This window comes from Stenella coeruleoalba (assembly GCF_951394435.1).
Source record: "Stenella coeruleoalba genome assembly, chromosome: 19".
NCBI lineage: Eukaryota > Metazoa > Chordata > Mammalia > Artiodactyla > Delphinidae > Stenella > Stenella coeruleoalba.
Window position 1 is genome coordinate 36,241,804 of NC_137165.1, and position 20,651 is coordinate 36,262,454.

The following is a 20,651-nucleotide window of genomic DNA, read 5'->3' on the forward strand; positions in this document are numbered from 1 at the left end:
GAACATTTCTATTGATAGGTGCTCCTTGGCACCATTTTACAACTGTACCAATCCAGCAAAATGAACAGGCAATGTGGATTTTGTAACCACTTACTACTAGCCCAGGAAATAGGCATGATAAATACCTCATCCCAGGGTAGAGTAAGAAGGGAGGTAGGGTGGCAGGGAAAATTTGTGTAGCCAGGCACTAGGTTAACTGCTTTACATGCATTGTTTCATTTAATCCTGCATTGCCATGGTATCATCCTCACCTTACAGGTGTCCTTAGGCTTCCGTTTCCTCATACATAACTTGCCCAATTTGCAATCAACAAGAATGTGAATCTGGACAACTTGACTAGTCTATGTTTCATTCTGCCAAGTTTCAACAAATTCTTTGTACAGAAATGTTCATTTCTACATCAGCTAAAGTGGTTGGGATCTTTATTATGTTCATTATTTCTTTACTAGTTTCCTCAGATACACAGCCAGTGCCACACTTGTCCTCTTCAGCCTCACTGCTTTCCCTCCTAGAGTCTGGAAGTATACCAGGTGCTGAGAAGGATTAAATCATTTTTCCATAACAAGCAGGATTAATTTGTTCTGGATAACACTACGATAGCCAGGGAACCAAGTCACGTCTTCTTCCAGCTTAGTAACCAGTAATCACCAGAGTCTGCACCCCGTTTTCAAAGGCTTTATTGGTAGATATACTTTAGGAAAGGAACATCCATCCTACTGCTTCCAAGTTAGTGGAATGAAGAGCTGTGCCCAGGGACACATCAGGTGGTGCCAGAGGGGACTATGCTTCGTCCACCTCTTACTCATAAATCCAGTCAAAAGCACAAGACTTGTACTCAACCAGTTCTTCAGGCTTAAACCACAGGCTGATTTCTTTCTCAGCACTTTTTACTGAATCACTGCCATGAATGATGTTCCTAAGAAGGAGAACAATTTCTAGTTACATTTTAAAGTACAAAAGTCTGTTCAGTGGATAAAGCAAAGGACAGTCACTGAAGACCTTTTCAGCCAGTTGCTCCTTGAAGCAGCTGACCACCCCCAAGTATCTCCTCTTAAAAGCAACTATAAAACTATAAAAGTACTTAAGCCAAAGGCATCACTTGGTTCAACTTTATTATGCTTCTAAAATTTCAAAACAGTGCTTGTACCCAAGATTGCCACAAAACATTACTTCTCAAATTTTGAAAAATACAGGAATACACAGACCAAAACCCAAACTAGATGTGACGTATTCATTATCAACAGCCATTGCTGCTGTATTTTCTTACAACACTAATGTGCAAAGTCCAATCAAAACATTCACGCTTATTGACAATCCCTTTATTCCATTTGAGTCTCCTAACTATACAAATTTTTGTAGAGATTCTGTATGAGTTAGGGAACCAAAAAGGCTAAAAGTGACACACCCTTGGACACAGCACCACAAAGGGCAGAGCCAAGGCTAGACCCCTTCCTTGCCCCACTATCCGCACTTTCTGCCGTCACGAAGGACCCACCGCAGGCAGCTCCCTTGTGCAATGCCTTGGCTAAAATTTTAAGTAGCCTAGAGAAGTAACTATTCAAGAAAGCGTTCATCCAATGATAATTACCACCTAATTTAAACGTTCAGAATTTTCTAAAATTGGAATGTGCCAAAAATGTCTGTTTTAAACCCAAGTTAAGTGGCTTTGAGGAAAAGTCATTAGTGTCCCTTGGAACTTACCTGCCAACTTGAATGCAGAAGTCGCCACGAATGGTGCCCGGCTTAGAATCCGCTGGGTTGGTCTCCCCAAGCATCACTCTCCCTGTCTTCACTACATTCAGGCCCTCCCAGACCTTGACATTAGGGAAGAGGAATTTCATCAGTTCTGCCATTCAGGACCATTAAAAACAAACATTTACCTCTACCTAACAGCACGTATCAGTAAGACCAATCAGTGACATGATTATCAGCCAACCCCAGTAGTAGTAGGGGCTGATATAAAATACTCCATACTCCATCCCAACTGTATTGCTAGGATACAGAGAAAAAGTCTGCCCAACTTGGGGACTTCCCACTCTGGCTGAGACAGAGATTAAAAAGACTGAAGAATCTTTATGCAGCCACAAACTCAAAAAATAGTGGTGAAAGGGTAAAGAAAAGTGAGCAGACTGGAACAGGATCAGTGGGAAGGGCATTGCAGAAGACTGTTAGAGCAAGACATGGCAAAGACTGCCATGAAAGGGGAAAATGTATTCCAGGGAAAAGCAGAAAGAAGATAAGGTCACCCTCAGGGAACAGGAAGTAGGGCTTCTTTCCCAACAATTTTATTAACTCCCTATTATACCCTCTACCTCTATTCACTTCATTTCCAATTGGACATTAATGCCACAGGAAGAAATAGACCAGTTCATTTCTAGCACAGGATCACAGAGAACTCTTTTTAAGTTCTGATTCTCACTTCCTTTTTCCTCCCAAGTTCCCAGTTGGTCTGTAAACTAACTCACTCCAGCAGGCTGCCTTTGTAAAACAAGGAATTTGGAGCATCTGCGGAAGATATCTAAAAAGGAACATGAAGACACTGAGCAAACCCAGTTACCTATCAGCTGTTACTTCCTTGGTTCCCTCTCCTCCAGCACAAGCACTTACCATGGCCACAACCGGCCCAGAGTTCATGTACTTCACCAGCCCTGGGAAGAATGGGCGGTCTTTCAGGTCAATGTAGTGCTGCTTCAGGAGTTCCTCAGAGGCCTGGCATTGAAGAGGAGGTACCAATTAGGAAGTAAAGTAGAAAGGCTCAAATATGGCTCTATCCCATCCTCAGAACCTGCCCACCTCCCCCCACCAGTAACATGGTAGGTTCTCTAAAAGTCTGGGTGTGTGTTTTAGCTCACATTCATAAGGTGTGTATTTAAAAAAAAAAAAACCATCCAAACCATGAAACTGATGCTATCTTAGCGGAAAGATTGTTCTGATCATGAAGACACCCTCATGTCAATGACCTGACGGATGTTATAATCCTTAGAAAGAGGTGGTTAGGGAGTTAAGTGTTGGCTGCAATCAAAGGAAATATGCCAGACAGAGGTCATATCAAACCCTCTGGCCCATTCCTAATGCCCTTTTAAACATTTCAGACGTTAACTGAGAAAGCTTGGTTTAAATTTCAGTTCTTAGGTACTTATCCCCTAAGGTCCAGATCTGTACCCCAAATTGGAAGATAAAGTTACTGCCCTATGCCAAAGGGAGCCTGCAGAGAAAGGGCAGAGTAAGGCACACCCCACCTAAGACCTCAACATCTCAGAGTTGCAAGCTGAAGCACAAAAGGATTCCAGCCTCCATCCCGTGCCTGGGTGGACGTGCGTGGGCCCGGGGCGCAGACCTCATCCACTCCCTGCTGCCCTCCTGCGGCCCACTGCCCGTCGCAGCCGCGGGAAGGAAGCAGCCCCGGAGCCTGAGTCACGTCACCTCCGCTTAACCTTCCAAGGGCGTCTGTCCCCCCGGGCCTCGGGGAAGGGTCTAGCGGGCCCGTGGAGCCCTGGGGGGGGGGGGGGGGCGTTGAAGGCCCAAAGCAAAGGGGTATTCGCGGGTCCGAAATCAGCCAAGGGGAACTCTGACTAGGAAAAGACACTCGGATCGACGCTGCGGGTAAGGAAAACCACCCGCGACCTCGCCGCCGCGGGGGGAGGGGAGCGGGGCGCGTCACCTGAAGGAACTTCATGGCCACAAGGCGGAATCCCTTCTGCTCGAAGCGCTTGATGATCTCGCCCACCAGGCCGCGCTGCACGCCGTCGGGCTTGATGGCGATGAAGGTGCGCTCCGCGTGGGCCATGGTCCTGCGGGCGGCAGGTGCGGTCAGGGCGTCGCGGCCGCGTTCACACGGGCCTCGAGGGGGCCCGGACCCCGGGCCGGAGGCCACGTGGCTCCCGCGCCCGCCAGCCGCTACCGCGGGGACACGTGGCCTGCGGGACGCCTCAGCCCTACCAGCGCCGCGCCGCAGCCCCTCAGCCGTCCCCGGGTGCCCGCGGAGGACACTCGGCAGGGGTCCCGGGGGAGCGCCCGGCCTGCGGGACCGAGGGGGCCCGAGGGCGGGGAGGGATAGGAGCCGCCGTCTTACCGGTAAGAGGGCGGGCGCGGGCGGCGACACGGGCCTGAGCCGAGAGCTTAGCGACCGGCACCGCCGCAGGGAGCCCGCGGAGGAGGGGCCGGCGGCGGCCACACCCCGGACGGCCCTCCACCCAACCCGCGAGGCCGGACGCTTCCGGACGACTCTGTCCACGCCCCGGGTTTGTAGAATAAGCCAGCGAGGGCTCCAGGGGCAGGAAGTGATTTCTACCCCACCTGAATGTGCCCGAAGTAGAACTGCGCGCGTCCAATCCAGCTCCTGTCTTCAGTACCTCCTCACGCGCGCGCACGCAAACCTCTACTGGTCTTGAGTCAGTACCCCGGCCAGTACCATCTGCTTTTCCCCATTCACCGAGCACCCAGAGCTGCTTTCTCTCCTCCCCGTCTAGCACAAGTCCTTATCCTACCTGTGAAATCCAGTTTCCCCTTCCCTCCCCTCTGCTTGAGCCCTGCTTCAAGCCCTCCACCTCCCTCATCCGCACTGGCGGCCTCCCAATGCGCGTCCACCTCACTTCTCCCCGCAAGGAGCCTCCCTCAGCACCCTCCCCAAACACCATCTGACCCTCGGCCCCGCTTTGATGACTCCCCCTGCCTGGAGGATGGCATCCAAGGCTAATTTAGCAAAATACCCCATACCCTGCTCCCTCCTGCCTGTCTCCCCACCCACCTTCCCAGCCCAGTTAAGCTGCCCTGTTCCCACCCTGAGATGATGATCTCTGCCCCCAGCATCATTGTGTGGCCAGGTTATCCAGTTCAGCCTGAGACACACCCTTGACAAGATTCTAGATTCTCTCATAGAAATCAGGCCTGTCATACATTTGCAGACAATCCCTATCTCTTCTCTGCCTGACAAACCACTAGCCACCCTTTGGTGGTGCCCAGCTTCCCTGGAGGAGCCAGCAAGCCCCTCCTCTCAGTAAGTGTACACTCACCCCCACCCCCACCCCCACCCCCACCCCTCCAGCAGTGCTTACAGCCTGAGGTGGGCAGAGCCCCTGAGTCTCTCTCCTCAGGGCGGTGAGCTGACTACAGGAATCATGTGTCATCACCCTAGTGGTCCTGGCACTGCACTGATAACCTGTGTTAGATGCTGTGACAGTCCAGGCCTCTATTATACCTTGCTGGCTTTCCAAACTTCTAGTTGCAGAGCATTAAACCACAGTACACGAGCAGTCTTCATTCTGGAGCAAGGACACCCAGTGTTCCCTTGGGCCTCAATCGGCAGTACACTTTTATTTGGGCTTCCTTTTGAGGGTTAGCAAATGTCAATTGTGGGAAAGAGTGGGAATTTCACTGGATATTTCTCCGCGGAGCCGTTTGCCCCTTGGTCTGGTCACTACCTTGCGGTACAGCCAACAGCAGCCCTCTGCCTTTCACCTCTCCTTTCCTTCCTGGGAAGACTGTCCTTAACTGCGGAAGGTATAAATGAAGAGGCAAGGGGGCAGGGCACAATCCTTAAAGAATGACACAGCCCTTGAGAAAAACTGGATACAACAAGAACTGGTTAGAACCGACTAGGCCCAAGATGGTGGAAGATTCAACTTCCAGTAGAACCTGCGCCTCATTATACGCTCACTGTAATACATTAGCCTGCTAAATGACACAACCACCGGCACCATGACAGTTCCAAGGCCAACCATAAAGGCCAAAAAGTGGGCAGTGGCCCAAATCCTGGAAATCCCTGAGCCTTCTCCGAGGTAGTTAGAATATTCCTCCCACTCCTTAGCCTATGGAATTACCCAGCCCATGAAAACCAACCACCCCCGCACCTCGGGCCTGCTCAGCCTAATGACACAGACTGCATTCTGTCTATGGAATTGTAACTGAGCAGGACCCTGTGGGGCCTTCTGGGGCAGACCCTTCCCCCATATCCTCTGCTCTAGCTCCTCTCTGAAGTACCCAGATAACAGTACCTGATGCACATTTCCTGAGTTGTTTTACAGATGTGAAAACCCCCCACCAAATGGAAGATATTAACTATTTGATGACCATGAACACATAGCCCCCAGGCCTCCTGGAGCCTAAGGACTGATTATGTTAACCCCTGGGGCACCACCCTGTTACTTCACCATCAACCAATTAGAGAACTGTGCACAAGCTGATCACATACCCTGTGACACACACACCCTCTCCCCCACCCCACCCTCCACCCCCCCACACCTCTACCCCACCCCCCACCCCCCCCCACCCCCGCCAACCTGGCCTTTAAAAATGCTTTGCTGAAACCCTTTGGGGAGTTGGGGGTTTCAGGGGCATGGGCCACCCCTCTCCTTGCATGGCCCTGCAATAAGCCTTGCTCTGCTCCAAACTCCAACGTTTAGGAATTGTCCGGCCTCACTGTGCATCCGGCACACGAACACAAGTTCGGTAACAGAATGTGCATCTCTCTCAGTCAACCTCTTTGACTTCACTATGGCTTGCTCTTAAATTCTTTCCTGCGCGAAGCCAAGTACCCTCACTTAGCAGCCTGTCCCAGGAGCTCGCCCAAGACCTAGGACATGACCATTCTCTCGCACCCCATTTTCCTGCAACATCTTTACAAAGGAAGAGGAAGAAGGTGGTCTTCTCCCCTCCCCACTTTTCCTTTGATTATAAAAACGTAGCCCACTTAGTTCTCAGGGAAAAGCCCTCTTGCCTGCCCACTTGTATCCTTCACAAGTGTCCTATATTAATAAATCTACTTCTTACCTATCACTTTGTCTCTTGCTGAATTCCTTCTGTGCCAAGACATAAAGAACCTGAGCTCCACTAAGTCCTGAGATGAGCTGTGCAGTTTCATGACCCTCCTGCCTCACTACACACATATTCATTCCCCCAAAGTCCTGGTACTCTATTTCACTCCCCATTCTTTGTATGAAACAGAAACACATCTATTCCTCAGCTGCCCAAACCAAAGGTGGCCCCCCATGGGAGAAATCCTTTCACAATGTAACTTATAGCAAATCATCATGTTGTACATTTTAAATATCTTACAATTTTATTTGTCAGTTGTATCTCAATAAAACTGGGGGAAAAAAATCTAAGCAGGTACGGTACATAGAAGTGGTGATGGTGGTAAGGCTCTGATCCTTGAGGTGGTCCAGAGATTCAGTTCCCTCCAACCAATCCAAGACGGTTACCACCCCTATATCCGCCTTCCGGCAAGTGGGAAGGGAAGTATGATTATCCCTTCCTTTTCAGGGTACAACCTTGAATTTACCACCTTCACTTTTTCGTGTCTCTTTGGCCAGAACTTAGTCCTGTGGCTGTATCTAGCTGCAAGCTAATACAATCACGCTAATTAACATCACAACAGCTTCCTACGGTTACCATTTCCTTTCCTTCTTTCTATCTACCTTTCTTTCTCTCTCTTCCTTCCTTCCTTCCCTCCCTTCCCCTCTCTCTCTCTCTCTCTCTTTCTTGTGATGAGAGCACAGATCTACCCTCTTAGCAAGTTTCAAATATATAGTACAGTACTGTTAACTATAGTCACAGTGATCTACATCAGATCTCCAGTTTGAACTTTTAAGTAAATAAGTAAATTTCCATCTTGTCTCTATTAAAGCAACCAAATCAATATCCTAACTAATCAAAACTACTCACAAGATATCTTCTGCTTCTTTTGAGGTCATCCCAGAAATCCAGGCCCACTATCCACATAGCTTCTTGGCTTTGGAGTAGTTACAACTTCTCACCCTCCCCCAGCCACTGAATCCCTGAGAGCTTCTCAAGGGCAGGAAGGGTATCTTTTATTTCCAGGGAATCTTTGATGCACAGGACAGTCTTGGCAACGTAGCAGATCCCGGACAGAGAGCTGTTGACTGGCTCAGTGCCAAGAGTGGATGGAATGCAGGGGGAAGAGAGGGACAGGCAAAGAATGTGTGTGTATGTGTGATCTCTCAGGCCAATATAACTTTTATAGTATTTACACTCTCTATTAGCTTAGGTTAGCCAGAATACGTGAAAAAGAAAAAAGAATACAAAGCAATACGACAATACGAAGTACCTTACTCAATGACTCCTTCCTTGAGATGAAACATTTTAATCTGATGACAGCACATAACACTGTACAGGGAGCATCCACAGCTCCAAGAGTTTCCCTCCAGATGAAAAGCAAGTTCTCAGAAATAACTAGATTTGCTATGACCTGGCCCCTGCCCATGAGAGGGAGGGGAAGTGGGGTGGGACAAGCACTGTGGTCTGCTTCCATGTCACTCGTAGATCCAGTTCTGAGCACAGCTCTTGTAATTCACCAGTTCCTCAGGGTGAAACCACAAGCCAATCTCCTTCTCTGCACTCTCCACAGAATCACTGCCGTGGATAATGTTCCTGGATGGGAAAAGAGATGGCCACATTACCAAGGTCAGAAGGATTAAACTGCCCAGAAGCTCCCCTCATGTCCATTGCCAGAAAGCCTACAGCCACTGGAGCAGAAAAAACCAAAGCTCCATATACATTATTCCATGTCAAAAGAAAAAACCCATGACTGCCACTAATGTAAGGATAAAGAATGCCCTCTCCACGTCCAGCCCTCCTAGCAACACTGATGCGAGCAGCGGGAGCCTCAGGAAGGACTCTGGCCAGCAAAGCGCATTGTACCAGGTTCTACTCTCACAACAGAGGCACAACCATAGTGATGTTGATGACCAAAGGCAGGGGGCCTGCAAAGCCAAACACCAATTAAGAAGGAGGAGAAAAATAAACTCTGATTACAAATTGCTCTGTATATGGTATCATGTCTACCCTCAGCTTCAGAAACCCAAATTCTTGTGGCACTTGGATTTTAGAAAAGAGTAAAATGCACCGACTCTCACCTGCCAACTTGGATGCAGAAGTCCCCACGGATGGTCCCAGGTTTGGAGTCCACAGGGTTGGTCTCCCCAAGCATCACTCGACCTGTCTTCACAACATTCAGCCCCTCCCAGACCTCCAAGGAGAAAAGAAGATACGGTCAAGGAAGGAAACCAATCTCAGCAGAAAATCTGAAAACTATTAATTCCAAAGAAAAAGAAAAAGCACTCCCTTAAAATGACATTCATTCATCGAACAAATACTTATGGGGCATCTAAGTGTTCCAGCACTGGGAATATTGGTCTCCCCGCCCTCCTCTTGCCTTTCTACAATCCATTCTTGACACAGAGTGGCCCTTCTAAAACACCAAGTGTAGAAACCTCCCATAGCTTCCCAGCACTCAGGAAGTACAGGGCTGAGACAGCCCTACATAATCTGGCCTCTGCCTGTGCCTATGGATTAATCTCATCCAACCTTCCCTTTCACCCACCAGGCTTCAGTTACGCCAAGCGTCTTTCTGTACCTCAAAAAGTTCCCCACCCCAGGTCCTTTGCACATGCTATTTTCATGGTTGAGAATGCTCTTCACTGTGAATCTGTACACAGCCGGCTCCTTCTCATCCAGATCTCAGCTTGAAAATCACGTTCCTTGACCACCCAGTCTAAAGCGCTCACTTGCTATCACATAATCCTATTTCATTTCTGTGCATATCGCTAATCATTAGCTGATATATATATGTTTTTTGGTTTCTTTATTATCTGCCCATCCTCCCTTTTCAGGATACGTAGGCAAGGAAAGCTATGAAAACAGTTACCTATTTTGTCTCATTCATGATTGTATCCCCAGTGTCTAAAAGAGCCGGGCACAAAGATGACAACCAATACATACTAAGAGAAGAATCACTGCAATAAACAAGACACAGTCTCCCTCACCTCCAGGAGCTTACAGTCAGGCATATCTCTCCTGATTTCTCCCAGATGGGAGTCTTCAGTTCAGCAAGCAAAGGTATTTTGTCTTTGGTGAGCCAGAGAGCTGACTCATACCCTCAATGTCCAATGCCCTAGCCTCAGAATCCTCTGCAACAATGAGGACCTGGCCTTAGAAGCAAGAATCACAACATTCACTCTTCACTCCCAGCTGAGTCATTCACATCAACATCCCACACATGTTACACTCACCATGGCAACCACTGGCCCTGAGTGCATGTATTTCACCAGGCCAGCAAAGAATGGACGGTCCTTCAGGTCAATATAGTGCTCCTTGAGAAGGTCTTCAGAAGCCTATCCCACAGGATAGAGAAGAGAATTGATCCCAAAACTATCTAAGAACCAGCAATTTAGTTATTTCCCACTTACCCATCCTGCTGTTTAAAACGTGAGCTCTCAGCTCACTTGTTCTATTATAACCCAATTCACTCTTGACTTTACCAAAGGGAAGAAGTGACAGGGACTAAAAGTGCTTCAGCTTTGTACCAGTTTTCCCCCTACTGTCCTTGATTGATCAGCATAAAATTACAGAACATTAGAATTGAATCCAGCCATGGTATTTTACACAGGAAAACTAACAATACAATAAATTTCCACACCCAAGCAAGCCTCAGCTAAAATGTTACAGGGAGGTGGTCTCAGCATTGGATGAGAAGCAAACTGAACCAGGCCATTTCTCTTCATATTTATTCAGAGAATAAAGGCCTTAATTAATTAATTAATTTAATCTAATTTTTTTTTTAAAGAAAAAAAATTTAAATAAATAAATAACCCTGTAGGCTCATGGCAGCTATCCCTCCTCCCATTCTTCACCAAGTCCATGCCCTTGATAGGAAACTCAGTATAAAGGACAAAATGTATGCACTTAGGGGTCAGAGAGACCTGGGTTAAAATCCCAGCTGCATCACTGACTGGATAACCACACATTACTTAACTTCTCCAAGCCTCAGCTTCCTATCACTAACAACCACGGGAAAAGGATTAAGTACCTCTCTGGGTTGTCATGAGACCTAGACGAAAAAACACATGTGCCCAGCACGTGGTAAATATCTGATCAACAATACTTTGATTTCACTTTACCTTCAAAACTGATGAACCTAGTTGCAAGGCAGGAATAAAGAGGCAGACATAGAGAATGGACTTGATGACATGGGGTGGGAGGTCGAAGCTGGGGCGAAGTGAGAGTAGCATTGACGTGTATACACTACTGAATGTAAAATAGTTGGCTGGTGGGAAGCAGCCGCATAGCACAGGGAGATCAGCTCCGTGCTTTGCGATGACCTAGAGGGGTGGGATAGGGAGGGTGGGAGGGAGGCTCAAGAGGGAGGGGATATGGGGACATGTGTATGCATATGGCTGATTCACTTTGTTGTGCAACAGAAACTAACACGGTATTGTGAAGCAATTATACTCCAATAAAGTTGCATTAAAAAAAAAAACCTAATTTAATATACAAACTCTCTGGAGAGCACTGCTTGTCCAATACCTGGCTCGAATCATTCTGTCCCACTCTCCCCTCAGCACTAACATCAGTCTTCTCCCTTTTATATTAACACAGTTTTTCTAAAACATCACACAGGAACTAAAATGCAAATCAAACTAAATTTAAAATTCCTTGGCGACCCAGTGGTTAGAACTTGGCGCTTTTACTGCCAGGGCCCAGGTTCGATCCCTGGTCAGGGAACTAAGATCCCACAAGCTGCGTGACCCACCCCCCACTCTTTTTTTTCTGATTCATTCATTAAAGTTGACTCTTAATAGGAAAAGAAGATGATCCCCTAATGTACTTGCTTTGAGAATTTAAATTCTTATTTCCCGGGTCTGTTTGCAGATGGGTTCTTGGTCAATCAATCCTTTGCATTTTTTGAAATATTGTTTTGTAGGTATCTTGCAAGTGTGTCTGCCCTCTGCTGTTTCAGGTGGGCCGCTCCAAGGGCAAAATCACAACTTTCCTCTACATGCCCTGATGGTGCCTAATATATGCTAGACAGTAGGCAGGTGTTAACAATGATAGAAAGACTTCCTTGCTGAAAAACAACCTGCCTCAAACGGTGGGGACAGTGGGGAGGAGAGGGGGGTCTCTAAAATCTGCTCAGGAAGCTCATGATCAGGAGCTCAAACAAGCCCAGGGCTTTGCGTCAGAAATCACAGTGCTGCAGTAATAGGTGGAACCCTGCATTGCCAAGAGGAAAGGGAGGCTACTTCTGAAAGTCGCAAATAACTTTTTTTGCTCCAAGACTCAGCGGAGATGCCACCGAGGAGTTTCCGGGTTTTAGGACATTTGTGTTCACCCTAAATGGAGACGCCTAAAATGAGCTGAAGGGAGAAACAGAGAGGCTGACCTATGATGTTCTCCTACTTCTATGAAATAACAGAAATAGCAAGAATGAAGTCCACTTACCTGCATGAATTTCATGGCAACAAGGCGGAATCCCTTCTGCTCAAAACGCTTGATGATCTCTCCCACAAGGCCGCGCTGGACTCCATCGGGCTTGATGGCAATGAAGGTGCGCTCGCTATTGGCCATGGTCCTGGGGATAGACGGGTGGAGGGATGAAACAACACCACAAACAATATCCTGCCTACATCATTATCCTTCTCAAGGGGATTACCTCCCTAAAGCTGGTTTAAATCTGCAACGTCAACTCCAGGACTCTCTGGTAAAACCTGATTCCTCCTCAGTCCCCTCATCTAGGAACTAATACCCCAGAGTGGGGAAGGGTCCAAAAGCAGGGCCTATAATTTCTATTTCATTTGATTTAATAAGCTTCTGTTAAGTCATGTCAAGAGGACATGATTGCCAGTTCACCCTCGATCTGGACTCAGGCAATCGGAGGCTCCGCACCCTTTTCCTGTCCCTGGAATATACACTCTGTACACTGTTCCCACAGTAGGAGCCGTTACAAGGACACAGCCTTGAGAGGGTAAGGGTTGTTGAGACCATCTGGACTGAACATGTGACTGAACCCAGTTAAACTATATAAGTTTATATAAACTATATAAACTTTAAGATTCGGGTGGGTGGGTACAATGCAGCCAGCCAAGACAAGCCTCATATGCATGTTCCCTTACTTATTAAAACTGCTACCTTCCAACCTGGAGTGGTCAACCTCTTTGGTCTCTCCTGGTCCTCTCTGTACAGGGGCCAGTGTGTGGACTGACAATTTGTGAGCCAGCCAGGAGACTGAAGAAATGGGCCTTGGGAAAGAGGCATCCCTGGGGGAAATCCCAAGCTGAACATCGACCTCTATGTGGGGAGGGTGGCCTGTATGTTTGATACTTGCAGACCACCACATGAAAACAAGGATGCCCCAAGGACACCGGCTGCTTTATTGCATTTATTAGAGAAACTACACAGAGCAGCAAAGAAGGAAAATGAATGGCTGCCGCAGTGGGCTGGCCTCTACTGAGGGCAGGCCACTGGCCACAGATGCACAACTAGAGGCTGCAGCTCGAGTGAGACAGTTGGAAGAAGAGCTGAAGTTAGAGAAGAACGTGCAGGTGTCCACTGCTCTGCCAGCTTTGGGGCTGGCAGACAAGATGAGAGAGCAGGATTATAAACTGGAGATCTTAGCTTGTCATATGACAAAGCTAGGAGAGCACAAGCTGCTGCAGATTAATGTCCAAGTGCTGTGTCAAAGCCTGATTAGGACACTAAGAGACAGAAACCCTGGGAAAGTGAGGAGCACAAAGGGGAGGATGTTGTGGTGATTGAGAATGAAACGGATGAAGCGCCCCATGCTGTCCGACGCCTAATACAAAGAAAAACTTTAAATAGTTGTTACCCTAGACTTCTGATAATAGAGAAATACACCCCAAAACTCTTAAGAGAAAACTTGCATTCCTTCTCTGTTCCTTGAAGTTATAAATCTTACCATGTCTTTGAAATGTAAACACCACAGGAAATAACTAAAACACTGCCCACAGACCAAAGAAAAAGGGGGGGGGGGCGGTGGTGAAAACACAGACTGCTATAGGAGCACCCTCACACAAAATCTAGTCCACAGTTTCCCTAAGATTATTCATCAAAGGCAAGTACAAATTTTTTTTTTTTTTTGGCCACGCTGCGCGGCTTGAGGGATCTTAGTTCCCCCATCAGGGATCAAACCCATTCCTCCTGCAGTGGAAGCATGGAGTCCTAACTACTGGACCACCACGGAATCCCCAAATTTTTAAAATCTTCTCGCAAATATCAGTAAAAGGCTTCAGCCATGTGGGCGGATACTTGATTCACGGCTAAAGTTCTGGAGAGAAAGCTATGGATTCTCTGTTTGTATCTGTCAGTATGTTCGTATGTCTATGGATTTGTTATATATAGGTGATGTTTTTCTATCTCCAGAGAGTATTGTCAAAATTAACTTGTAAAAGAGCTCTATTTAGTTGGCCTAAAGAAAAATAAGCTTTGATATCAATAGTGTACTTATATAAAGCTGAAACAATTTTCTTTCATCTGCTCAAAGGACAAAGTTTTGTTGGACTACTGGTCTGTTCCTTATGGGACTGTAAGAGGTTTTCCTTTACCTTTTGAGTAACCTGCCCAGAAAAAAGATTCTGTGGTTTTATCCAAATAATTTCTTGTGCTTCATGTTGTCTTTATCACATCTTCAATTACTTAAGAAAACTGAATCTTCTCTATTAAAAGAGCTAAGGTTTTTTTTACAATTATGTAACTTTCTGTATTTGCCTTTGGAGTATTTGTCACTTAAGTTAAATAGATAACTAAGTACTGCTTCACAGTGAGCTAAGATCCTATTTAATCTAGTGTTTTAAAACCTTTTGGTATTTTTGACAAGCTCCCCCAAAATCTAATTCTAAATAAAGTTATGCTGACCTAGAACTAACTCTGGGATTTTCCAGAGGGCCCCTGGAACGTCTCAAAAGACGTATTCTCTTTCCTTATAAAAGAGAGCTATTAAACTAATTAGCCTATTTGATATATTAAATTATATGGGAAACGCTGTCAAATAAGAAGTGATGTTAGGGACTTCCCTGGTGGCACAGTGGTTAAGAATCTGCCTGCCGATGCACGGGACACGGGTTCGAGCCCTGGTCCAGGAAGATCCCACATGCCGTGGAGCAACTAAGCCCGTGCACCACAACTACTGAGCGTGCGCTCTAGAGCCCATGAGTCACAACTACTGAGCCTACATGCCGCAACTACTGAAGCCCGCGAGCCTAGAGCCCGTGCTCCGCAACAAGCGAAGCCACCACAGCGAGAAGAAGCTTACGCACCGCAACAAAGAGTAGCCCCGGCTCGCCGCAACCAGAGAAAGCTCGCGCTCAGCAACAAAGACCCAGAGCAGCCAAAAATAAAATAAATAAATATAAATAAATTAAAAGAAAAAAAGAAGTGATGTTAAACTTTCTTTGGGCTATATTTGTATGAAATTCCTAAAAATCTGATATGTCCTGGTATGATGTTATTAGTTATAATTTTAAAATGCATGTCACAAAAACAATCAAATTCCCTTGTCGACTGTATTATAATGAACTCTCATCAGATCTTTAACCATGGCCATTTTAAAGTCTTTTGTCATTGCTGTACTCTGATGGTTTTGCAAAACTGTTCCTGCAAAAATGCTTCACGTTCAAGGACTTTTATGGAAAAACTTTAAGCACAGGTTTCTGATACCTAAGATCAATTCGCCTTCATGTTGAGAGGGACAGTAATGGACGTTTCAAGGACTTCCTCACGGCTACCTGCACAGTCCCACCACACGTCATGGGATTATAGCCCAAGACCTGCACCTGTTCCCCTTCCCCACTTCAGTAAAACGGGCCCATTACATTGATGATATAATGTTCACATGTGAAGACTTGCCCCTGTTGCAGGACACTCTGCAGGCTTTGCTGGAACATCTGTGAGGGAGAGGATGGGCAGTGAATCCACAAAAAATTCAAGGCCCAGGCACCTCAGTAAAATTTCTGGCCGTCCTTCGTTTGGGTAAGATTCAAGTTGTCCCAGAAGTTGTCATTGATAATGTACAAGCCTATCCAACCCCTAAGAATGTGAAAGAGGTGCAAGCCTTGGTAGGCATTTGGGGGTTTTGGAGGACTTTTATTCCCCATCTGGCACAGGGCCTCCATCCCTTATACCACCTGGTAATGAGACGGCATACGTGGGACTGGGGATCAGAGCAGCAGGCCGCCTTTCAGATGGCAAAAATATTAGTGAAGCAAATCGAAGTTCTGGGCATCTCCCAAGCCGGACTACCATTTGAGTTAGATGTGTCTGTGACTCCAGCACATCTGGGTTGGGCACTGTGGGAGAGACAACAGAAAGAGAGTACCCCTAGGATTTTTGGTCCCTGGAAGGGGGCAGAAACCCAATACACCCCCACAGAGTAACAGCTTCTAGCAGCGTACACAGCATTCCTCCGGGTACAGCCTCTCACGAAGAAACAGCACATCATGGTAAGAACTTCCCTTCCTTTGAAGGGGTTGTTCAGAATATGTTCCATCTACCCACCTCTGCCATGGCTCAAACCCCCCACACTGACTAAATGACACGTCTATCTGCAGCAGAGGAGTACCCTACCACCGGCCTGCTGTCTAGAAATGTGGGTGCTCCTAGGCCCTGTAGAGAATGCAGATCCTCCAAAGGTCCTGGCCCTGTTCCTGTGTCGGCCTGTAGAGAGGGAGCGCGGGAAATTCCCACTGATGCCTGATATACACATGCCTGGAAAGGGGAACAAACGGCAGCCTCCAGCGGGCTGGTGAGCCCTGGCCATTAATGTTTTGCACTGACAGTTGGGCTGTTCTAAAGGGATTGACCCTATGGCTTAGACAATGGAAAGACAAGAGGTGAATGATCATAAATAAGCCTTGTGGGGTCTGGATACGTAAAAAGACATTTGGGTTCACCTGCAAGAGTCTGAGGCACTCCTCACTGTCTTCCACACCCTGGCTCATAAGGCACTGACATCCTCTGGCAATCAAGAAGCTGATGCCCTGGGCCAGAAATGAGTCCTAGCAACTGACCCTTGGGTGCATAGGAAGAGGGAACACTGAAGTGCCCAGGGGGATGACATATTGCCAAGGATGCTGGTCTGCCTTTGAAATACAGTGACTCAATTAATGCAGTAATAGCATGTCCTGTGTGTTCTAAACAACACCCAAGGCCACTGCCAGAGGAGTCTGGGGCCACCCACCAGAGCTCCCAACTGATGTGAAACTGGCCAATTGATTATAGTGGCTCCCTCCTTCCTAGTGAGGGTTCTAAATATGCTCTGGTGTTTGTGGACACTGCATCTGGCCCAACCCAAGCTGTCCCCTGTTGCCTCACAAACCAGGCTGCCGCTATCGCGATTAGAGAAGCTAAGACCATGTATGGATACCTTTGTTGAATACACAGTGATCGGGGGTTATATTTCAAAGGTCATGACTGGGCAAAAGAACATGACATCAAATGGAAGTTCCATCTCCCCTATAACCCACAGGCAGCAGGACTGGCAGAAAGGAAAAATGGAATAGTAAAGCATCAGATTAAATTACTAACAGGTAAAAACACCTTGGCCGGGTGGACTAAAGTACTGTCCCAGATTCTGATGCATTTGAATGATCAACCAGTAGAACCTACGGCCCCAAATGCCAGACTGGGGACCCCTGACAAGACACCCAATGCCATACAAGTAAGGAAGTTTTGGGAAACAGCCACTGCCCCACCTTTCTCTGTGGATCCGTGTGCTGTGCTGCTGAGAACACTAAGTCCCATCATACCTGGGAAAGGAGTTATCTACTGGAATTTCCAATGGGATGTCTCACCGGGATGGGTGAATTCACACCTCTGGGTAAAGGAGACTCACTCAATCTCCACTGGGATCCTGCTGTCCTACTGCAAGCCGGACTGTTGAAATGTGCTATAGCTGGAATGAAACATGCATCTTTGAAAGAGGGGAGAAGGTGGGGTTCCTGGTCTGGCATATCCTGCCCCCAGTCCACCACTGCCTGCCCCAGCCAATATGTATGGTATGTACAACCGGGTCAAGTTCCTAAAGCCACCAACCTCCCTCTCCTCCAGGCCAGATGGGCATGTTCCGTTTTCTACTGGTACAATCATTTAGCCACCATCTTGGTCCCCTCCATTGGCCTGGAGGACATTATAGCATACAGAGAAGCCCTTACTAACTTCACCCAGCAAGCCTTAAATGACAGCCTGCAAAGCCTGTCGTTACCAATCACTGAAATATCTTTCATGAGAAAAGCTGTCCTCCAAAACAGAAGAGCCTTGGACATTATGACTGCCTCATAAGGGGACGTAGGAAATCAATGGTTCAGATTATGGGGCTCTTCATAGAGAAAACTGTTACTTATTTGGGGACTCATCTTAATCCATGTTTTCTCTTGGATGTGCCTCTATACAGTTGCTGTGGCCTCTGCCTCCACTGCAGTCAGAGAGCTGCCAAATGAGCCACCGCCATGCTGGCAGAACCCCTTGCTAACCTCTCAGGGCACACTTCTGACCCTGCAGAAGAAGGGGGTGAGACTGCAAGGGCCAGTCACAAGCGGCGGAGTACTGGAGGAGGTCATAACTCTCAGCTGAACCCAGAAACTGGAGGCTCCTCACCCCGACCCCTGTCCTTGGAATGTACACTCTGCCTACTGTCCCCACAGTAGGGGCTGTTCGAAGGACACAGCCTTGAGAGAGTAAGGTGTTGTTGAGACCATCTGAACTGAACATGTGACTGTACCTAGTGAAGGCCTCTACACATACTTTTAAAATCCTCGTGGGCGAGAGCAGAGATCTACTCGTCTCGCAACCACCCAAGATAGGCCTCAAGCTCCGTTGCTCCTTACACCTGTTACCTACCAATCTGGAGTGGTCTGCCTCTCTTCAGTCTCTGCTTTCCTTCTGTGTACAGGATCCAGTTTTTGAACTAACATAAGCATCTACTGTGTACCCAATACTGTGGCAGAACTAAGGCAGGGGATGTAAAAAAAAAAAAAAAAAAAAAAGACACTATCTCTCAATTATCCAGATGAGGGACACCACAGTGATAATGTGAAAGTGATGACTGGTACAGGGCAGTCTAAAATATGGTTTGACCTACCGCCACAGTCATGGTATTAGAACTAGAAGGGGTTTTACAGATTATTTCATTACAATCCCCTTCTTTTACAAATGAGGAAACAGATCTAGAGCACCCGAATGAGGACCAAAGTCCAGATTTCCCAACCCTATGCAACTTATGCTATATCATGAGATGTAATGAATATTCTGACTAACCAGTAAACGGCTGACTGTGGGAGAACTATTGCCATGAGTAATATCTGATATGCGACATCATGCTGGAAGGAAGCCTAGAAAGTATCTATTCCAGACTTTTCCTTTTACAGAGAAAAAGATCGGGCTCAGGACGTGCTCTGTCTCCACAAGATGAGAAAGGAGTCCGTTCACCTTGAAAGTCAATCCCTCTGTGGATAACAGCACCACCTCCTGGCTCTATCTTCCTGTACTTTACCTCTTATTTCAGCACCTTAACAATATGTTTGAATTTTCTGTTTTCTGTCTCTCCACTGGCCTGCCGCCTGTATACACGGATGGATTACTTCTGTGTCTGTCCCTGGTACCTAGCCACAGGGCCTAGCACTCAATAAGAGCAAAGAAAATGTCTTCAATGATAATCACCCTACACCTCCAAGAAAAAGAGACAAAGCCCAAGAACTGGCGGAGATCTCCCGGGGGAAGCTGGAGACAAGCATGGATTCCCCAGGAGAATATGGAGCTAAAGAGCTACAAACAGTCCCTGTAAGTGTCCTCCACATCCACCTGACACACACCTGTCATTCATTCAGAGCCCAGCACTGCGCTAGACAGAAACAAATAAGGCACAACCCCTGCGGTCGCGTCCTGATGAGAAAAGCAGCCACGGACAAAGGTGAGTCCACGTGGCGTGGGACGTGAGCTGACAGGTTTGCACCTGTCGAAAGGCGCTTCCCTCCCACCCCATCACCCTGGCCACCTCTCAGAGCGGAACTCATCCGACCTCTTCGCCTCCCCCTCCCCTTCCTCTCCCTTTCCTTTCAGTACCCCGAACCCTTCTCACCAATCCGGCTACTTGGGCTTCAACTCCTTCTGCTGCCACCGGCACCGGAAATGCGCCCCCGCCCCTCGTGGTTCCCGGCACCCGCCCGCGCGGAACGCTTCTGCCCAGATCCGCTGCGGGAGGGCCCATTTTGCAGAACACCACTCGCCTACGCTTCCTCCTGACAGTCGGATGTCATTCTAGGGAGCAATTTCCAAAGTTAAACTTCCGGTACTGTTTTTTCCTGCTCTTCTGGCTGGCTACCGCCATCTTTTTTTTTTTCCTTAAGATTCTGTGACTGTCCGTTTTCTCGAGCAAATTGGCTTCCCGCGAGGTGGCGCTCACACTTTTCATTGAGTCTGAACGAGCGCCTGACCTAAAAGTAGACGGTCGCCCTCGTTTTACATTTACTCATTCTTTCCAGCCTGTCAAGCAGATTTTTTATCGAGTAACTTCTGTGTGGCAGGTATTGTTTCAGGGTCTGGGGTATAACAGTAAACTTTGTTGGAGCTGGTTATGGGGACAAACAATAAATAATGAGCAAATTAATATGAAATATATCATAGTATGCAAATGTTGTTAAGAAAAAGCAGGGCAAGGGCGGAAGGAAGATTGAAGCAGTAAACTACTTTAAAGGTTAAAGGAGGTGGCAGTAGAATAGACCTGCATGAAGTGAGGGAGCAACTCTGGTGATTACCCAAGGGCCAGTATTATAGTGGGCGTTGAGCGCTAGAAACTGCGGTTGGAGAGCAGCAAGATTATGTTTTGGGTGGGAAGTGATTGGAAGATT

The 20,651-nt window shown here is 47.4% G+C and overlaps 2 protein-coding genes across 6 annotated transcripts; both read right to left on the minus strand.

The window, feature by feature from the left end:
- Window positions 1-661: 661 nt before the first annotated feature.
- LOC307177059 (nucleoside diphosphate kinase B) lies at window positions 662-4,210 on the minus strand. Of its 2 annotated transcripts, XM_079903772.1 has the most exons (5): window positions 4,073-4,210; window positions 3,662-3,791; window positions 2,608-2,709; window positions 1,702-1,814; window positions 662-916 (listed from the first exon to the last, which is right to left on the minus strand). In XM_079903772.1, the coding sequence occupies exons 2-5, from the start codon at window positions 3,785-3,787 to the stop codon at window positions 799-801; spliced, it is 459 nt and encodes a 152-aa protein (XP_079759898.1). In that variant the 5' UTR covers window positions 3,788-3,791; window positions 4,073-4,210; the 3' UTR covers window positions 662-798. The 2 variants fall into 2 exon arrangements, with proteins under 2 accessions (XP_079759898.1, XP_079759899.1); XM_079903773.1 differs by lacking the exon at window positions 4,073-4,210 and having other exon boundaries at window positions 3,662-4,042.
- A 3,590-nt stretch (window positions 4,211-7,800) lies between these two features.
- NME1 (NME/NM23 nucleoside diphosphate kinase 1) lies at window positions 7,801-19,946 on the minus strand. Of its 4 annotated transcripts, XM_079903775.1 has the most exons (6): window positions 19,883-19,909; window positions 17,601-17,701; window positions 12,238-12,367; window positions 10,029-10,130; window positions 8,874-8,986; window positions 7,801-8,388 (listed from the first exon to the last, which is right to left on the minus strand). In XM_079903775.1, exons 3-6 carry the CDS (start codon window positions 12,361-12,363, stop codon window positions 8,271-8,273), a joined length of 459 nt encoding a protein of 152 aa, XP_079759901.1. In that variant the 5' UTR covers window positions 12,364-12,367; window positions 17,601-17,701; window positions 19,883-19,909; the 3' UTR covers window positions 7,801-8,270. The 4 variants fall into 4 exon arrangements, with proteins under 4 accessions (XP_079759901.1, XP_079759900.1, XP_079759902.1 ...); XM_079903774.1 differs by lacking the exon at window positions 17,601-17,701 and having other exon boundaries at window positions 19,883-19,946; XM_079903776.1 differs by lacking the exon at window positions 19,883-19,909 and having other exon boundaries at window positions 17,601-17,805.
- Between the last annotated feature and the right edge of the window lie 705 nt (window positions 19,947-20,651).

What these genes read in the sequence shown, in the direction of transcription:
- LOC307177059 (XM_079903772.1), bottom strand. Translation starts at nt 3,787, where the DNA reads ATGGCCCACGCGGAGCGCACCTTCATCGCCATCAAGCCCGACGGCGTG. An exon ending in TGGCCATGAAGTTCCTTCAG is followed by an intron (nt 2,710 to 3,661) that starts GTGACGCGCCCC and finishes CTTCAATGCCAG; the next exon opens with GCCTCTGAGGAACTCCTGAA. An exon ending in CTGGGCCGGTTGTGGCCATG is followed by an intron (nt 1,815 to 2,607) that starts GTAAGTGCTTGT and finishes CCTAATGTCAAG; the next exon opens with GTCTGGGAGGGCCTGAATGT.
- NME1 (XM_079903774.1), bottom strand. Translation starts at nt 12,363, where the DNA reads ATGGCCAATAGCGAGCGCACCTTCATTGCCATCAAGCCCGATGGAGTC. An exon ending in CAGGGCCAGTGGTTGCCATG is followed by an intron (nt 8,987 to 10,028) that starts GTGAGTGTAACA and finishes TTCTCCTTGGAG; the next exon opens with GTCTGGGAGGGGCTGAATGT. An exon ending in TTCTGCATCCAAGTTGGCAG is followed by an intron (nt 8,389 to 8,873) that starts GTGAGAGTCGGT and finishes TTTCCCATCCAG; the next exon opens with GAACATTATCCACGGCAGTG.